The sequence below is a fragment of the Amblyraja radiata genome, chromosome 13 (assembly GCF_010909765.2).
Source record: "Amblyraja radiata isolate CabotCenter1 chromosome 13, sAmbRad1.1.pri, whole genome shotgun sequence".
Taxonomy (NCBI): domain Eukaryota; kingdom Metazoa; phylum Chordata; class Chondrichthyes; order Rajiformes; family Rajidae; genus Amblyraja; species Amblyraja radiata.
This window is the reverse complement of record NC_045968.1, coordinates 42,783,676-42,803,109: the sequence shown is the minus strand read 5'-3', so window position 1 is coordinate 42,803,109 and position 19,434 is coordinate 42,783,676. Positions and strand designations below refer to the sequence as shown.

The 19,434-nt window shown below is 41.2% G+C and overlaps 1 protein-coding gene across 2 annotated transcripts in view; it reads right to left on the bottom strand.

Annotated features, from left to right (window-relative positions):
• The window catches only part of plod2 (procollagen-lysine,2-oxoglutarate 5-dioxygenase 2), a 134,418-nt gene that overhangs the window by 64,946 nt on the left and 50,038 nt on the right, over positions 1–19,434 (bottom strand). For both annotated transcript variants that reach the window (XM_033031893.1, XM_033031894.1), the window contains exon 4: positions 2,802–2,965. In XM_033031893.1, the coding sequence (XP_032887784.1) occupies positions 2,802–2,965 (164 nt within the window). The remainder of the gene's footprint in view (positions 1–2,801; positions 2,966–19,434) is intronic.

The window sequence follows — 19,434 nt, the reverse complement described above, 5'->3', positions numbered from 1 at the left end:
TAAAGATCATTGCAATTGTTGCTGACCAATCAGTCAGTTAGGGCATTTTATTCCCAAAATTGCCACAACCTTTCAGCCGAACATGACCCAAAAAAAACCTTAAAAAAAAACTCTGTTTTACGTTTTTGGAAACTCAATCCTGCTGGGAAAACCAGATTTAATTTGTAGTGCAAAACAGATATCCAAATAGAAGGGTCTCGACCCGAAAGGTCGCCTATTTCCTTCAATCCACAGATGCTGCCTCACCCGCAGTGTTTCTCCAGCATTTTTATCTACCTACAAATATAAAGATACATTATGCTTATCAATCCAAATTTTTCATATGGAAGCTTCTGATCACATCTCTGAAGAAGGTAATATAAAAGGAAATGCTTTGATTGGTCTTATGGCTGATAGCCACATTTTGGTATTCTCAGTTTTAGACTTCACACACGTCCATCACGGGTATTAACCTCGCCCTCATTGAAGAGATCTACAGGAAGCATTGCCTCAAGAAGGTGGCTAATATTATCAATGGGCCACACTACACTGGACATGCTCTCCTCTCACAGTTGCCATCAGAAAGAAGGTACAAGAGCCCAAGAACAGATAGATCCACATTCAAGAACAGATTAGAATCATAGTGGAAACAGGCCCTTTGGCCCATCTTGCCTACACTGGCCAACATGTCCCAGCTACACTATCCCCATATCCCTCCAAACCTGTCCTATTCATGTAAAGCTTCTTCCCGTAAACGATTAGGTTCTTGAACCATTCCTCGCAACCCTAACCACAAGCCCACATCAGCACTGAACTACAATGGGCTTTGAATGGGTTGCACTGCATACTTCACCTTGCACCGTTATGGTCTGTTTACTGAATATAACTGATAATTTATTATATAATTGTTTATTGTATATTTATTTAATGTGCTGTTTCATTAGTGTGCCTGTAAAGCTGCTGCAAATATGAATTTTATTGTTCCAGTATCAGTGCATATGACAACTGAATACTCTTGACACATCTGAGAACTCATCTTGAGTTTGTTCTAAACAGGAGGCAGTAGATCAGTGACATGTAACATGCCCTGCTCCAATTTTCTCATTGTGTAAGTGAAAATTATTGGATAAATATTTCTCTGTTCAGTATATTTAATTAAAAACTGAAAAGGTGATTTTCAAAGTAAAGCTGTTATTCCTAAAGAAAACTAAACACTTGGTTTGGGGGAGAGTTGCAAAGGAAGAAATTTAAATAAAGATATTTAGATTAGTGTTGAATTTGGTTGTTTGTTTGGGGAAAGTGGAATTGGGGAAAAGGAGGGGTGTGGGAGCTACTTTGGCAAATGAGTCATGTCGGAACAGAATCATGCTCTTCACCCTACAGGTCATTCCAACTAGCAAGCACCTATCATCACCAACACCATTTTATTCTCTCCTTGTTCCCATCAACTCACTTGCAGATTCTGACCACTCACCAGCGCAAAAGGGGCAATTTATGGTTTTTCAATTGACCTACCAACATGCCCATCATTAGGAAGTGGGAGTGTCAGGAGAAAACCTACAGGGTCACAGGGAGTGCATGCAAACTGTGCACATGCAACACCCAAGGTCAGGATTGCAGAGAATTGTCGATGCAGCCCAGACCTTCATACAAACCAACGCCCCTTCCATTGACTCCATTAATACTTCACGCTGCCTCGGCAAGGCCACCAGCACAAAGGACAAATCTCACCTGGTCATGTCCTCGTTTCTCCTCCCCCATCATGCAAGAGGTACAAAATAGTAGAAGCAGGGCAAGAGACACAGCTACGATACACAGGCGGGGTCGCAACATCGGAGGCTTGGATTGCCTCAGCGCAGAGGGAGAGCAAGGAGGGAAGAGACAATGACTTTGGGACTTAAACTGTGTTGAGTGTTTGTTATTTATTCTATGTTATGACTGCAGGCTAAACCATTTCGTTGCACTGAAAAGTGCAATGACAATAAATTGAATCAAATCAAATCAAATCAAATACCTCATTGGAGACCCTTGGACTATTTTTAATTTTTTAAGTTCACTGGACTTTCTTGCACTAAACGTTATTCCCTTTATCATGTATCTGTACACTGTGGATGGCTCGATTGTTATCACGTACAGTATTTCTGCTGACTGGTTAGCATGCACCCAAAGGTTTTCACTGTACCTTGGTACAATTGACAATAAACTAAACTAAAACTAAATATTGAACCCAGGTGGCAGGAGGTGTGAAGCAGGACCACTATTGGCTGCACCACTGTGCCACCCATGGTTCTTTACTGGGTTTTTTCCCCGCATGTCAATAAACAGCACATGTGCAAGTTGTCAACGGCAATTCGGAGTTAGTGGATAAATTAGGTGACAGAGAAATAATTCAAAGTTGGATACTACTGTTGGCTGTCTGAAAACATATTCTGATATTTTTTCACAATAATGTTCTTGATCACATTTTAAAGTCTTGTTGTTCTCACTTTGTTAGCAAAGCAGAGTACTCGATCAGATCATACCCCTGCCATTAGACATGATTAGTACGGTGTCAAGCGTTATGGGGGAGAAGGCAGGAGAATGCGGTTAGGAGGGAGAGATAAATCAGCCGTAATTGAATCGTGGGGTGGACATGATGGGCTGAATGGCCTAATTCTGCTATCACTTTATGGCCTTATTAACTTGAAACATGTATTAGAGTGACTTGTAACCATTAAGTCAACCAAGAACAAAGTAGTGTTTATCCAAAAGTTTTATCAATGGTTGGGTTTTTCAGTGCATAGTCAAATACTTTTATTTTCTTACTTCACAGTAGATATTACCTCCTGAATTGAGGAATCTCTTTCCACTGCGCACATTGGGATACTTGTCTGCGAGCCTGTTATCTGGCCAGATAAGTCCTTCGGCAGCAAAAACCACTTTGTGATTGAACTGCTGAAACTTGGTCAGCAATTCTTCAGGACCACTGGCAAACAGAACGTCGTAACTGGAAAAACAAGAATAGGAGGTGTTAGCGTGCATGTACGTGTGGGTTTTCTGACCACCATTTCTTAGCAAAATTAATGCTGATCAGAGCTCAGCAAGAATCTCATTGTCTGGCATATTACTCAAATTACAAGCACAAAGACATGAAACATTCAGCTGGATATATTATATTGTGAGAAGCTCAGTTACATGGAATAAGGGTAGAATCATAGATTCCTAGAGCTACAGAGCATAACGATTTAGACAAAGGAATCAAATGTGACATCTCCAAGTTTAATGATGACACAAAGCTGGGTGACAGTGTGAGCTGCGATGCGGATGCTATGAGGCTGCAGGGTGACTTGGATAGGTTGGGTGAGTGGGCAGATGCATGGCAGATGCAGTATAATAATGTGGATAAATGTGAGGTTATCCACTTTGGTGGCAAGAACAGGAAGGCAGATTATTATCTGAATGGTGTCAGATTAGGAAAAGGGGAGGTGTAACGAGACCTGGATGTGCTTGTGCATCAGTCACTGAAAGTAAGCACGCAGGTACAGCAGGCAATGAAGAAAGCTAATGGCATGTTGGTCTTCATTGCGAGAGGATTTGACTTTAGGAGCAAGGAGGTCCTACAGCAGTTGTACAGGGCCCTGACGAGATGGCACCTGGAGTATTATGTGCAATTTGTCGTCTCTTAATTTGAGAAAGAACATTATTGCTATTGAGGGAGTGCAGTGTAGGTTCACCAGATTCATTCCCGGGATGGCGGGAATGTCATATGATGAAAGAATGGGTCGACTGGGCTTGTATTCACTGGAATTTAGGATGAGAAACATATAACATTCTTAAAGGGTTGGACAGGCTAGATGCAGGAAACATTTTCTCAATGTTGGGAGAGTCCAGATCCAGGGGTCACAGTTCAAGAATAAGGGGCAAGCCATTTAGGACTGAAATGAGGAAAAACTTCTTCACCCAGAGAGTTGTGAATCTGTGGAATTCTCTGCCACAGAAGGCAGTGGAGGCCAATTCACTGGATGTTTTCAAGAGAGTTAGATTTAGCTCATGGGGCTAAAGGAATCAAGGGATATGGGGGAAAAGCAGGAACAGGGCACTGATTTGAGATGATCAGTCATGATAACATTGAATGGCGGTGTTGGCTCGAAGGGCCGAATGGCCTACTCCTGTACCTATTTTTCTGTTTCTATGTTTCTAATGTCCATGCTGATCAAGTTGCTAAACCAAGCTAGTCCCATTTACCAGCAACCAGGTCCATATCCCTCCAAATCTTTCCTGTCAATGTACCTAGTCCAAGTGTCTTTTAATGTCATAATTGTACATGCGTCTACCACTTCCAGATAAGCACTGCCTTGTGTGTGAAAAAGTTGTCCCCATGTCTCTGTAATCTTTCTCCTCTCACCTTAAAGCTACGCCTTTGAGTTTTAGACTTGGTGTCTGTTGCCATTTACCTGACAAGTATGGTGCAACTAAAGGACAACACTTAGTTAATGTTTCGTGAATTTTGTGCTTCTACCAAACTGACAAATTAAAGTAACTATAAAATTGCAATATTTGTATTGAGCAGCAATTCTACCTACAAAAGTAAAGAAATATCTTTATCAAATTAGTTAACAAACATTTAAAAAGATTATTAAACAAAATTTTCAACAGCAATTTTGAACATCTCTTTTCCACTGGGTATCATCGGAAAATGGAGTTTCACAATGTCTCTAATCCAGAGAAGTGGATGTGTCTTCATCACTCTGCTGCATATCAGCTGTCAGAGAAAAACAGAAGGGGAGAGACAAGATACTGTAGAAACTGGAAACTTGAGTAAAAGACAAACTGCTGGAGAAACTCAGCAAGTCTGGCAGCATCTGAGGAAAATGGATGGAAGCATGCCTGTGCTTTAGGATGGATCCTTTTTATTCTTATGTATTGCCATTTCACTTTTGGAGGCCAGGATTGAAAAACAATGAGATGCAGGTAAATTGTGGACCAATGGCAAATGCAAACACCTTGCAGCTGAGGCCAATAAGTTTCATTTTCCCATATTGAGTTGTCAAAAAAAAGCACTGTTGCCCCTGCACTGTCTCACCCACGAGTGGTATCGCAGAGAAGGAACAGTAAAGGTGGATCTCTGTGAACGTGTATAGTTAATCTGCATAGGTGGATGCTTTTGCAAAGTAGCAGGACATGGATCTTTGCAGAACTCTCAGAATATGCAGGGGTTGGAAGAGAAAATATTTCTGGTGATGAAGGGAGGAAACAAGTAATTATTGATTCAATTCGTGAAAAAGTTGTAGGCACAGCCGACAGGGTTGCAGTTTTCAGACAAAGGAAGGAACTTCATTGCAAATAGTCACAAGAACAAACTACATGTGGTGGCATAGTTGGGCAGCTGTAGAGCTTCTGCCTCAGCACTAGAGACCCAGGTTTGATCATGACCTTGGGTGCTGCCTGTGTGGAGTTTGCACGTTCTTCCTATGACCGCGTGGGTTTGCTCTGGTTTTGTCCCACATGCCAAAGACTTGCGGGTTTGTAAATTTATTGGCCTCTGTAACATTGTCCCTTGTATGTAAGGAGTGGATAGGAAAGTGGGATAATGGGGATTAATGGCCGGCATCAACTCGGTGGGCAGAAGACCCGTTACCATGCTGCACCTCAAAAAAAGACTACATCATTTGTAAAGTTGATCAGGCCCTTGATGTAGAACTCAGGTTTTCGCTCCACATTATGGCTATTTTGGAAGTTTTCCTTACTCGTCACATACTTGCCAATAAATGCGTCCATAAATACAGAAATGGAGCCAGAAAACTATGGTGGTGAAATGCTCAGAGCCTTAGACCTGGTCTAGGCTGATGTGCCTGCAGCAAACATATTTTTCAGACTGAGCCAAGTTTCTTTCAAATGTACTCTTCCAAATTAAAACGTTATTGCAGGTAATGCATTTTCAATAATCTTCCTCTTCAAAATGCAGCAGCTCAGAGGCCCAGTTCTGTGCTGTCTGGCACATGTCCAGTCGACTTCTTAAGTCTCCCTTTCATTAAGCCTGAGCTTTGAGCAGGGGTGCTAAATGATTCCTCGTGAAACCTCACAATGCAGAGCAGTGTTCACGAAGGTAGATATATTTTATTTTAAAGTTAACAAGGTGAGCACTGACCCCTTAGAAAATGAGGCTGGGAAATAAGTACAACACAGAATTAGGGCAGCTGAACTAAACCGATATTTGTCATCAGTCTTCGACTTATAACATCCTCCAAATAAGGAGTTGGGAGAAAGAGGGAGAAAATTACATCTGGAGTACTGTGTACAATCTCGGTCTATTGTTCTTATTTTAGGAAGGAGTAACTATCACATACAATGTTTGAAACAGTTCAGAGGTGGTTTACTTAACATATCGCTGGAATGGGCTGTTTTTGTTTTACAAGGAACGATTGGACAGGTGAGGCTTGTATCTGTCTGCTGACATTTACTTAGGAGGTGGGGACCCGATTAAAACACAAGATCCTTTTGACTGGTTGGATGTTTCCTCATGTCATCGTCCAATGACCCCGAGGTCTATAAATCTCTCAATCCCACTTCCTCACGGCACGATCTTTTTTTTTCTGCCAATTTCCTCCTTAAAGGTATAGTGGTTTTTACCTCTACTCCCTACAGCAAGGCAGGCATGTTCTTTTTAAACCTCGTTCTTTGCTCAGTCCATGCATGACATAGTCAGAGCTCTGCTGATCAAAAGACCTCATAATTTTCATGACATCAATTTTCCTCTGCAAGCAGAGATTGGGATGAAACTTCTGTGCTTTCTCTGCAGTGAGTCAATAACAGTCACAAAGCTAAAGGAGCTGGCCAAGTTGTGACCATTGGTGCAAGTGGAAGGGAATGTGGAGTCCTTCCACTGTGTGGTCAATAAACAAGAAAACTGACTCAACATTGCAAGGTCACAGGGGAGAGTAGGTTACTCATGTTGCAGAATTCCAGGATGCAATACAGAAACATTACTCAATGCAAATGACTTAATGAATCAGTGTACTCCTGCCTCTTCATGGCTCGGTGCCAGTATGTGCAATGAACTAACTGATGGCCACAGCGGAAACATCAGAGACCATTTTTATGAGTCTGTTCAAAACATACACTGGAACATTTAAAAGGCAGATCAAAAAAGGACCAATCGTAAATGCTGGCAAAGTGAAATAAGAACAAGGACGGAATGAGATGACCTGCTGGGTACTTCGAGGATTTATGTCCAGAAGTGAAAAGTCTTTGCAGATTTCCAAAAGCATTTATTTTTTTGCCAGTAAAATAGTTAAAGGAGAAAGTACTTCCGAGACATCTGTTAAACTCCAGCTGATATTTGAATACCTGTAGTTGTATTTCTTTAACTACTACTTCCTGGTCGGTGGTTGTAACTGATTATTGAGTGGAGGGCAATGTGTCCATTGCTGTGCCTTCATGGTTCCTGTGAGAAAACTGTAGGCCCTTAACATTTGCTACTAAGGAATTACAACACGTGCCAAATGTTTCAGGGCGATTTAATCAGTGTTTCTATAAAATACACTCACTCCCTGTTAAGTGCAGTTTTCTTAAGCAGCTATAAACTGTCATAATAGTGAGTTATCTCCATCTATCAAAAACTAATAAGGCCATCGTAAGACTTGTCTGAAAGAGATTACAGTGTGAATCATCTCTATTTTGCTCTGAATCTGTTTCTCAGCATCAGTAAATTTGTTGCTGCATTTAAAATAAAAAATAGATTGGTGATAGCAGCGTATTCTGTGAACTCCTTGCCTCATTACACTACTCAGGTTCTCATCTGAACTGCAAGGTTTCCAAACATGCTCTACTTGCGGGCTACAGGATCGTTAGATCTTGATCCTAGAATAAAGTATCATTCATTGATTTATATGTTTCTATTCAAGTTGGTCATTTAAATATCCTGTATTTGAAAGCTTGGTGAATATCATTTTAAAACCGAATTACATTTGCAGTCAGACACGTTGACACGTCAAAGATGTACTCAGTCTGGAAGCAGTTGACGGCATGTTGACAGATAGAGGCTTCCAAGATAGACATAAAAAGCTGGAAAAACTCAGCGGGACAGGCAGCATCTCTGGAGAGAAGGAATATGTGACATTTCGGGTCGAGACCCTTCTTCAGACATCCAGGATGATGGCTCAGTGGTAGGGTAGTGAGGATGCATGTCCCAAGTCATTCAATTTGCTAACATTCCCACGTAACTCCGGCCCCTTCCAGATGGTGGAGGTTGAAAGTCCAGGAGGTGCTGTTGACAAGCACTGGCAAGTTGCCATAATAGACTTGCACTGCGTGGGATGGAGTCATTGGTTTTTCACCATTTTTGCAACTTGGTCACTTTGTATTTGTTTTGCTAATGTTTGCTGAGTTTCTTTTATATGGAGAACAAAACAAGTAGGGTAGGATAGTCACTTAGCATAAAGACGGGTGTTCGTTGTTTGGCATGGACTAGATGGGCGGAAGGGCCGCTTTCCATGCTGTATCTCCCTAAAAAGCTAAAGTAATGCTGCTCAAACCAAGAGGAGGACGTTGGCCAGGTGGTTTCAGTGAATAAGATTAAGGGAAGAGGTTGGGGTTTGAGTGGGAAGAGTAATCTAGGCATATTACATTTAATTCAACAAGTTAATGTGTACAAAGGCACATGAATTTATTGCTCTCAGAAGGAATTTGTTCCCATTATTGAATAATTTAAGAAATGGAAGGCACTAATTTGAAATTCAAGCCAAGGGGGATGGGTGGAAATACTTTAAAAAAATGCAAAGAATAATTATCTGAAACTCAATGTACGTAATTTGGTGGAAACAGAATCAAACTATCAGTGCTTTCTAAAAAGAATCCAGAGAAACATTCATGGGGTTCTGGAGAAGGAACACGGTCATGGGTCTGGGCTATGAATGGCAGACCCAGAGCCAATGGGCCAACTAGCCTCCTTCAGAGTTAGGACAAACATACTTTTTTTTTTTTTTTTTTAAAGGACCAAAAAACAAAAACACTGTTTTTCATTTTTTAATCAAATTTTGATGGCATTTGTGTTATCATCTATCAGGGGCAGAGAAAGCTGTGCTCACAGAAGCATTTTACAATCCACTTCAATGAATTTAACAGGAGCAGCTTATCAAATATGATCTGAAGCTCACTGCCTAGAGGGGTGGTGGAAACAGAGTTAATCAGTGCCTTCAAAGGGGAACTAGATAGGTACCTGAAAGAGAAAATATTGGCAGAGCTGTCTTTGCTGCTTTCTCCCCCCCCCCCCCCCCCACCATGATTAGTCATCTTTCATCCCCATCAGGCACTTCTCCTACCCAACGTTAAACTCATCTCATCATGCACACCATCGCACCTCTGCCAAGCGATTTCTACCAATAAAATTGATTTTAAAGTTTATAATAAATTTCCAGTGTTTCAAAGTGAGATTTTAAAAATAAATAAATTGTAGAACTGATACAGCCCATTTCCATGAGTCTAGACCTCCTACAAAAGCAATCACCCAATTTCCTTCCACTGCCCTACAAATTATTTTCTTTTTAGTCTTTATCCGATTCCTTTTTGAAGACACTGATTGACTCCATTAATAGACCACAGAATGCACACAGGAACAGGGCCTCCAATCCACAATGTCTGTACCAAGCATGATGCCTACTTAGACTTAGTGGTCTAAGACCAAGTAGTCCAAGTAAGCACCACTTCTGCCTTCCATCATCTTTATGGGTACCGAGTCTGGAAAATAACTGAATTGGATGGGGTGAGACAAAAGAATGGCGACAACAGTATGCAGTCCCATTCATCATCATTGCTCTGACGGAAATAAAGATAAAGCACCATCAAGGACATAAGGTCATCCACCATATTCCTCTCCCCCACCAGATGAAGAGAATGGCAGCATTCATCATCATGTGAATATCATGAGAAAAAGTGCTTCAACCAGTGCTTGATACCTTTTGAACTCCAGCAGACATCAATTGGTTCAGTGGGAACAAGTGAAGACAATAATAAACAAATAGCTTCTTATACAGAGTGGAGCATAATTCCAATTGCCGAGTGAACAGGATGCTCAACTTCCTTTGTTCTCAGAGATCCACAACTGTGGAAAAGGCCAAATACAAAAACTCCCATTAATCCAGGTTTCTGTCACCACAAAGTTCCAAATAGCCTCAGATTTCTTTGGATTAAGCAAACTAAATTTTCTTTGGCAATTGTAGCAGACACTGGTTAAACTGTTCAGACACCAGTTGCTCATTTCCTCCACGTTTAGGCAGCTCACTTCAAGGAGTGACAGACTTCGTCAGATGGAAAAAATATAAAAGGAACAGAAAGGATTTGGAGCCAAACAACAGAAATGCCTCCACTATGTTCTTTAAATGTCAAGGACCCACACTATCTTGCTCCTATACCAATGACAACCCATGCATCATAGTTAGAATCCTGGCTTCAGAGGCTAGAATGGCTCAAAGGAGATGCTATTGGAAGACTATTTTTCTCCTTCCAGATGGTAAACAGGATGTATATCCTTGGGAGGATATGGGGCATTACCAAACAAATGTAAGCAAAATTGACAAGTAGGGCTGGAAACCAATATTATTAATAATAAAATCAGGTTTCACAGACATTTAAGAGAAAAAATAAATTATTGTGGATTTGGGAATGACTGATAAAAGGTCCCTCTCTTCCAATGTTGCAGCCCAAGTTCTATTCTTGCAATGGTATGAGACAACCACATTTCTGCTCTACCGTTCAATGTGACCATGGCTGATTGCCTACCACTTTTCTTCACTAACCCCATATCCCTTGATATTCTTTAGCATCAAGAAATCTTGGAGGTTTTAGCAGTAAGTGTCAAACCACATCTAGTGTCACGAGAAACCAGGCTGACAAGAGCCAGACCGCTCTTTTAAATGGCATTAAGGATTATCGTTTCCCCACCAAGACATTGCAATCCATCATTGCAATCCAAATTCAAGATGGCGGATGTGCGGGAGTGGGCGCCGTCTGTGTATGGCAGCCTGCCCGCAGTCCGCCTCTACACCTTTCTTTATTTTATTTTATGTTAGTGGAGGTCTTTTATGTGGGGGGTGGGGGTGGGGAAGGGGGAAACTTTATTCTTAGTCCCCTACCTGGTCGGAGAGGCAGCATCCCTCCGTGCTGTTTCTTCGCCCCGTCCTCGCGGCCTACCACCGAAAGGGGAGCGGCGTTTTCCTGTCGGGACCGGCTGGGACTACAGCTTCGGCGGCGGTGGCGCAGCGCTGGGATACCAACAAGGAGCGGGCGATGCCTACCGGGTCGCCGTGCGGTAAGCTCCGGAGCGCTTTGGTCGCCGACTTCCAACATCGCGGAGCTGTGGCTGCGGGCGTTCGGCCGCGGGCGGCGCTGGATTTGGATTTGGAGCGCCGCAGAGCCAGAGATCGAGTTCGCCGGGGTCGGAGCTCCAGCCGGCGCGGCCGGAGGACTACGAGTGCCGCGGTCTCCGCTCTCCGGGGAGGGGACATCCGCTCCAGACTTTTCCAAGCCGCTGAGGAATGTTTCACCCGACGCCGATGTTTCATCTTTACGGCAAGAGGGCCCTGAAAATCATCGGACTGGCTGCACGGCCACAGATGGGCCCTGACCTCGGGATGTTTCACAGAGGAAGAGGACTTAACTTTCTGGTGCCTTTCCCCCGCAGTGGAAATGTTTTGATTCTGGTGTGGGGGGATGTTTGTGTTGAACCCTGTAATATGTTGTGTCCATTTTTATTCATTTTTTTAAAAACCCTTTTCTATGGTTTGCAATGGAACTTATTATTATTTAAATTATGTAAAGCGCTTTGGGGTCAATGCAAATTGGCTTAAAATGCGCTATATAAATAAAGTTTACTTACTTACTACTTACATCAATTTACAAGCACAGACAGGAGATAGACACAAAGTGATGGAGTAACTTAGCGGGTCAGGCAGCATCTCCGGATATCCATCAGTCCAAAGAAGGGTTCCGACCCGAAATGTCGTCCATCCTTTGTCTCCGGAGATGCTGCCTGACCCACTGAGTTACTCCCGCTCTTTGTGTCTATCTTCAGTATAAACCAGCATCTGCAGTTCCTTTGTACACATTTTATGAGCACAAACTGGCACCACCATTCAGTTTCAGATGCGTCTTTGTAAATCAGAATTCAATTTCACTAGCAAGTTTTGAAACAAAGTACGGTACTGTGGATTGCTCTCTTAGGCTACACAATACTGGTCTGGTAATATATTAATGGTGCACAATCCAGAAATTGGAAAATTGCAATAAATGTCTTCAGAAACAAGAACCATAAAATTGCATCTTAAAAAGGATTATATTGTTAATTTATAAATAGATAAAAGCAGAGACCAGAGATTTTCAATTTTTTTACTAGTGCATATGTAGTTCCTTTTATTTTTTTCCAAAAGAGGCTTAAAAAAAACACCTCAGTAGTCTGCACAATTTACAACAAAGCTCGCCCATGAGCAGCACTATAAAAAGGCCTTGGTTCAGCTCAAGCACTTCATTTGGCCTTGAAATTGCTTCACTACTTTTTATAACAGCTTTGTGGTGATCCCAAGACTGAGAAGTCACATACAAAATGAGGTCTTCAAATGCAAGGGTTACAGAAGGGCATTGTTGAGTCTTCCTGTTTTAAGCCCCAATGTGTCATGGTGCAATCTTTGGATCTATTATAAATTCTTGCCAATATTTAGCCCAGCATTTGCAATCTCAGTAGCCAATTCTTAAAGGGATATACCACAATTCATGTCGTGGCGCAGCTAGTAGTGCTGCAGCCTCACAGGCCTAGAGACATGGGTTTAATCCTTACCTCGGGTGGTGTCTGTGTGGAGTTTGCGTGCTCACCCTGCGATTGTGTGGGCTTCCTTCAGGTGTTCTGGTTTTCTCCCACATCCCAAAGATGTGCAGGTTTGTAGGTTAATTGGCCTCTGTAAATTGCCCCTAGTGTATAGGGAGTGGGTGTGAAAATGGGGTAACATAGACCTAGTGGGAACGAGTAATCGATGGATTGGCATGGGCTGAAGGGTTTATTTCCACCCTGTTTTTTTCCAATCAATTTGCATTTGTTAGTGTACAGTACAATATAATGGTTGGCATGGACTTAGTGGGCAGAAGGGCTTGTTTCCATGCTGTATCTCTAAAGTAAACAATCCAAGCAGGGGTCATACAGCTAAAGAGGTGTGTAATACTGAATGAAAGGTTCCTGTACCAGTGGCAGGGAATGAGATATTCCCCAGTGATCAGAGGAACTTGGATTATTCGCTCAGTCGGCATACATTTTGACCAAGATGTTACCACATGGCTTGAAAAGGCAAGAGTACATGCTATGAATGCCTGCAGCAAATATCTGTGTACACCTAATCCTATGGAAGGAAAAGCAGATGAAGTTTCCTTGACTCTAGTATGGAGTTTTGACGAATTCAATGCAACAGGAAGCACCAAATTGTGAAAGACTGCAGTGATCAGTAGCAACAGGTTGAAATAATCTAAGTCTAAGAATCTGAGAATGATAAGACCCTGAACTGCCTGGGGATAGGAATGCAACTGAAGGCTATATGATAGGTCACAGATATCAGTGGGGTTAAAAAGTATAAAAAGCTTAGTTTGAGGGGAATGAAGGCCAATGAAATCTGATTGTTCTGAATGCAAGTAAATAACTTTGTTTTTTCAGAGCAAAGAGGTTGTCGTGTTGGAAATAATTCTGGACATTATCTATTGTTGTCATTTTGGGTGGGGGAGGGTTTTAGCTGGAACAAAACGTGAGAACGATAATCTTGCCAAAAACGAAGGAGTCAAATTTTCTAAAGGGTATTAAGACCCCTGCAGAAATTAGTTCAATTTTACACTAGTGTGAGTTAAACTAATATTTAACAATGGAGCACCATAATACTGCAAAAGTAATTCTGGATTCTGGTCTTTTGGAACAGAATTCAGAAACATTTGTGCTTTTTGTCCCAAGGTAGTTTGCAAAGGATGCATAGGGGAGGGAACTTAAATATTAAAATTATTGTACAGTGGGAGGAAGCAAACCATTATTCTTTCCTTTCAAGGCATCGGAAATAACAACAGAGTATATGTTTGGTCTGTTGACAAAGCAAATCATGACGTAACATCTGGAAGAAGTTTAACCACATCTGTATGGGATTTGTGCATATTTAAATTACATTTTTTAACTTCCCCATTGATTTATTGGGTAAATCTCCCCTCTGGTGTGGATGTGTAAACCAGAAAAACCCTTGGCCAGACTGAAGTCTGTATCGAGTACAGCCAAGTTAACCGTTAAGGTGTGACAAATAGCTACCGCATCCTCACTTGGGACTGGCAGGATGGAAGGAGGGTAGTTGGCTGCCAAGTAATTGTTATGTCAAGTTCTGGATGGAATTAAAATGTTGACTTTTTTGTGTTCAAATGGGGGACTTTATGCTAGAGATTGGAATGCTATCCCACTTTTGAAGCTGGAGCCAGCATGAAACTTAACTGATTTACAGCTCCCTTTCAAATGCAAAACAGGCTGACATTTCACACTTCTCACCAAAATTCTGTTTTATGACCTTTCTCCACGTTGTGAGTGGATGACTCTGACAGATAGCTTGGTGCCAATTCGTTACTGACTTCTCTGGTCCAGATCCTCTGAGTTTCATACATTTCAAACATTAGAGCAGATACTACAGTGACATATCAGAAGAGGGTAAAATAGGCCACACAAATCACTGTGAGGGGACTAAAGCTTGGATCTTACCACCATAACCCAGCTTGCACATAATTAAACTGTCAATAACTTCTCGCACATTTGAAGTTTTTTTATGTTTGTTCTAAAAGTTTACAACTTGAAGTAGCTGTCAAAAGATTTTTGGAATATAAAAAACACATTTGAAGTCCAAATTGTGTTTTGATCATTTCCAGTGTAGCAAACCTAACTCTGTTTTTCAAAAGATTAATCAAGGCATTTACAGTCAAATTTTGAACTAGACATTAATAAAGTGGAAAGGATTATTTAATAGGAAGTTAATCATGTAAAATTCCTGCATGACTAATCTACCGGCATATTTTTTGTAAACAGCAGAAAAACCAGAGGGAATAGACAGCCCCATCAAAAGATTCCTGAAAATGTGCTTTTACTTTATAAACAGTCTTTTTTATAGCAGAGCATAAAATATAATATTTACGCCAAGTTTACAGCATAACAATTGTCGAGCAGAGCAAATGAAGGCAGATTTTAGGGGCGAGAAAAAGGTACAATAAAAGGTTTGTAGCGAAAAGAAAATTTTAGAATCATACAGCATGGTAGCAAACCACTGAATCTATTAGTTAACAACTACCTACATACATTAACATCTACCTACCTATTTTACACAGCCTGTAGCCTTCTGTGCCATTTCATGTCCAATGCTCATGTAAACAATTCTAGTTTGGAGTCTCTGCTTAAGCAGTGCATTCTGGATTTCAACCACTCACCGAGTGAAAGTATTTTTCTTCAAATCCTTTCCAAATCCCTTTACATTAAACATATACGTCCTGGTTACAAACATCTCTGCAAAGAGGAAAGGTTTCTCGCTCTGTCCTATTTCTGTCTGTCATAAGTATGTATCCCACAATTAGGTCCACAGAGTCTTGTCTGCTGCAGGGAAATCAAATCCAGTTTATCCAGTCTCCAATATGCAAAACTTTCCATCCAAAATATCACCCTGATGCCTCTCCTCTACATCCTCTCTGCTGCATCGTATTCTTCATCTCATGTGGCAGCCAGAACTGCAAACATTAATCCAGCTGTTTTATTAAATTATACAGTAACCTCCCTCCCCTGGCCACTCAAGCCAAGTCTTAACTATCTTTTCTACATATCGTCTGAAGTAGGGTTCCAACACGAAACATCTCTCATCCTTTTTCTCCACAGATGCTGCCTGACATGCTGAGTTATTATAGCACATTGTGTCCATCTTTGGTATAAACCAGCATCTGCAGTTCCTTGCTACATATCTTATCTACCATGTTGCTGTTTAAGGATTCTTAGACACTTACTCCAAGGTCTCCATGTTCTTCAGTACTTTTGCATTTGGGTGTCCTTGTCTTATTAGACCTCCCAAAAAGTATCATGTTACGTTTTTCACGATTAAATTCCAGTTGTCACTGCTTTTCCTATCCTATCAACATTTCCATGTTGTTGGGCATCTGATGGTTAACCTCCTCCAACACCACCGCATATTTTCATGTCATCTGAAAACTTTTAAACATAACTCCTATGTATAATTTGTGATTGCTAATGTATCCAACAAGCAACAGGAGTTCCATTACTGATGCCCGAGGTGCACCTCGAGTCACAGACTTCCAATTGCTCAAGCAATTTTCCAACATACCAACATTCCAATCTTGGGTCTAATTTGCCATATTGCATTGGATGCCATTGGTTTTGATATTTTGGATAAGTCTCTCTTCATAGAACTTTGTCAAAAGCCTTAATGAATTCCACGTAGACCACATCAACTGCACTCTTCCTAGCGACACCCGTCAGATAGTTACCTGTTTGAATAATTCAGGCAAAGAAGTCAGATAGGATCTCCCCTGAACAGATCAGTGCTCACTATCCTTGATTAATTCCTGTCTCTCTAAGTGTAGATCAATTCATATCCCTCAGGAATATTTCCAATCATTACTCTGCTACTGATGTTAGACTCATTGGGTTGCAATTATCTCTGCTGCCTTTTTTGAATAGAAGTACCACATTCACTGTCTTCCCTTCAGTCGCTCAGCAACACTTCTGCAGCCAAGAAAGAGTACAACATTCCTCTCATAGCCACGAGAGTCCTCTACTTTGCCTCCATTGCAACCTCGGATATAACTCATCAGGTTCTGGACATCTCCTTTTCAATGGTAATTTGGCGTAGAATTTCACCTTCCACCTCCCTGAATTCAATGAGAATATTCTCCTCTACAGATACAACAAGTGAGGTTGTAAATGAATATAGCGGAGGTTTTCATTTATGGCCTCACCCCTTCTGCAGATTGCCAAAGTGTACTGTTTCCTGAGTCACCCTTGTCATTAATATACCTTTTAAAATGCTTTGGGATTTTCCTTAATATTGTCTGCCAGTGTTATTTCATATTTTGTGTCCCCTCTTCAGATTGTTGTGGTTGTGGGCGAATAATCATCCCAGTCACAGTACAACACTGCAGAAGTCCTTTAGAACAATGTTGTAGTCCCAGCTGCTTTAAAACAAGGTAAAAATTGGGGATGTTTGCACAACATCTAACTCCATCACAGGTCCTCAGAAGCTGAAGCACTCAATACTTGTATACAGCAAGGTTTAATCAACAGATGGACATGATCTGATAAGATGCTCGTGCTTCAATTACTTTCCTGTTGCCAAGTGCCCCATTGACCAGAAACATACTAATCCAGTACATAAATACTGTGGTCAAAGTTGGGCGACTCATCTGTCAACTCTCCAAAGCCATTCTATTGGTGTCAAGGCACGACAGAAAACCATCCACATTTTTGGTTGAGTCCAATTCCAAAATACTCTAGCAGCTTAACACCATCTAGGTCAAAGCAGCCTTCTTAACATGCACCTCATCCTCTGCCCTGGACATTCATTCCATCCATCAGTAGCTACAATGTGGACAATCTCAAAAATATTAGCTATGACAACAGCACCTCTTGAAACTGTGTCCTCGATCACCAAGAATGATGAAGGCAGGTGGCACAGCCACATCTGCAGGTATCCTTCCAAATCGTTGGCTTGGAAATATATTGTAGATCTGTCATTGTTGCCAAGTCTAAATCTAGGAACACCCTACGCCCTAACCTTCTGGGAGTACCTTTACCAAGAGAGCTATTGTAGTTCAAAGTGGAAGCTCATCACTGCCGTCTCAAGAGCAACCGTGGATGGCAATTAGTGCTGGCCTTCCCAAAGACACCCTATTCCAAGAATAAATAGCTACGGTTCTTGACTATGGTACACATTGTACTCTCGTCAGAAGTCAGCACATACTTCTAGTTGGGAGGGGGTACAGAGTTTATGAAACACCTCTTCAGAATTGAAACACATTTTATTTTTCCTTATATAAGCATATGTGACCAACTGCAATGCTCTTGCAACTAGTTATGAAAATAACTATGTTCAAATTTAGAATCAACCCTGTATTTTTGTTTTATCTCTGTGGTTCGGTATTGCATGGATTACTGCCTTTAACTGCAGGTTGGCCAGGGAAACTTGCATCTATGCAATTTATATTCAAACACAAAATAAGATAGCATGCACTAAGTAATGCTTTACGTTTCTTTATTTGCAAAGTTTTTCATTTTCCAAAGTAGATTGTCCTCATCGTTTACATTGATGGCAATTTTTAATAAAGACCCCAAGGCTCAGGTTGTATGTCTTACATAGTCAATCGGAGTGTCCTTAAAGTAGTTAAATAGTGAATTGTGTTGTGACCCGATATAACAATTTACTAATCCAGCACAATAAATAAGTGCAATTTCTTTGAATCTGGAGACAGGTTAATTTTCAAACAGGTCGAATTCCACATTGAGACAATTCATTAATGTCCCTTCATTTCGAGTCATTGCACTATGTCGGTGGTAGAGTTGTTGCCTTATAGCGCCAAAACGCAAGTTTGATCCTCACTGCGGGTACTGTCTGTACAGAGTTTGCACATTCTCCCCGTGACTGCGTGGGTTTTCTCCGGGTGCTCCCGTTTCCTCCCATATTCTAAAGAGGTGCGGGTTTGTAGGTTAATTGGCTTTTGTAAAATGTCCCAAGTGTGTAGGATAGAACTAGATTATGGGTGATTGTTGGTCGACATGGACTCAGTGGGCCAAAGAGCCTGTTTCCATGCTGTATCTTTAAAGTAAACTAAACCATACAATCATGCACAGCATTTACTCACCTAAACAACTCCACCACCACCACCTTCAAAACATGTGGTCACTGCCCTCAGCTAACAGAAGGCACATAAAATGCATTCAAACATAGCACAGAACTGCATGATAGCAAAGGAAAACAAACATCATTTGAAGTCCTTTGACACAGATTCCAGAAGCATTACCAAACAGTACATTCTTTCCAAGAAAAGGGGTTGCGATCTCAGCTGCCTTGTCAAGTTAAATTTGTTCTCCACTGTGAAGCAAGTCATATGCTAACTGAATAAAGTTCAACAGGTATTGCATCTAGCAGAGTTTATTCATTTACTTTTTGAATGCTGATCAGAAAAAGCTCTCTGCCAATTTACACGAGTCATTTGCCTGCTGGCTACACCTACTAAATGCCAAATCAAGACAAGGAAACTTTACTCAGCAAAAGCAGAGTGGAACAAAATTAAATACAGCTGGAAGTTTTTATCTCAGCAATGACTCTAGAGTAGCAGGGAATTTTGGTTCAAAGCCTCTAATTGCTGCACCAGATGGAATGTAGTTATGGATCAAAACCCTCTAATGTATTGTCCAATGATACCAAATGAATA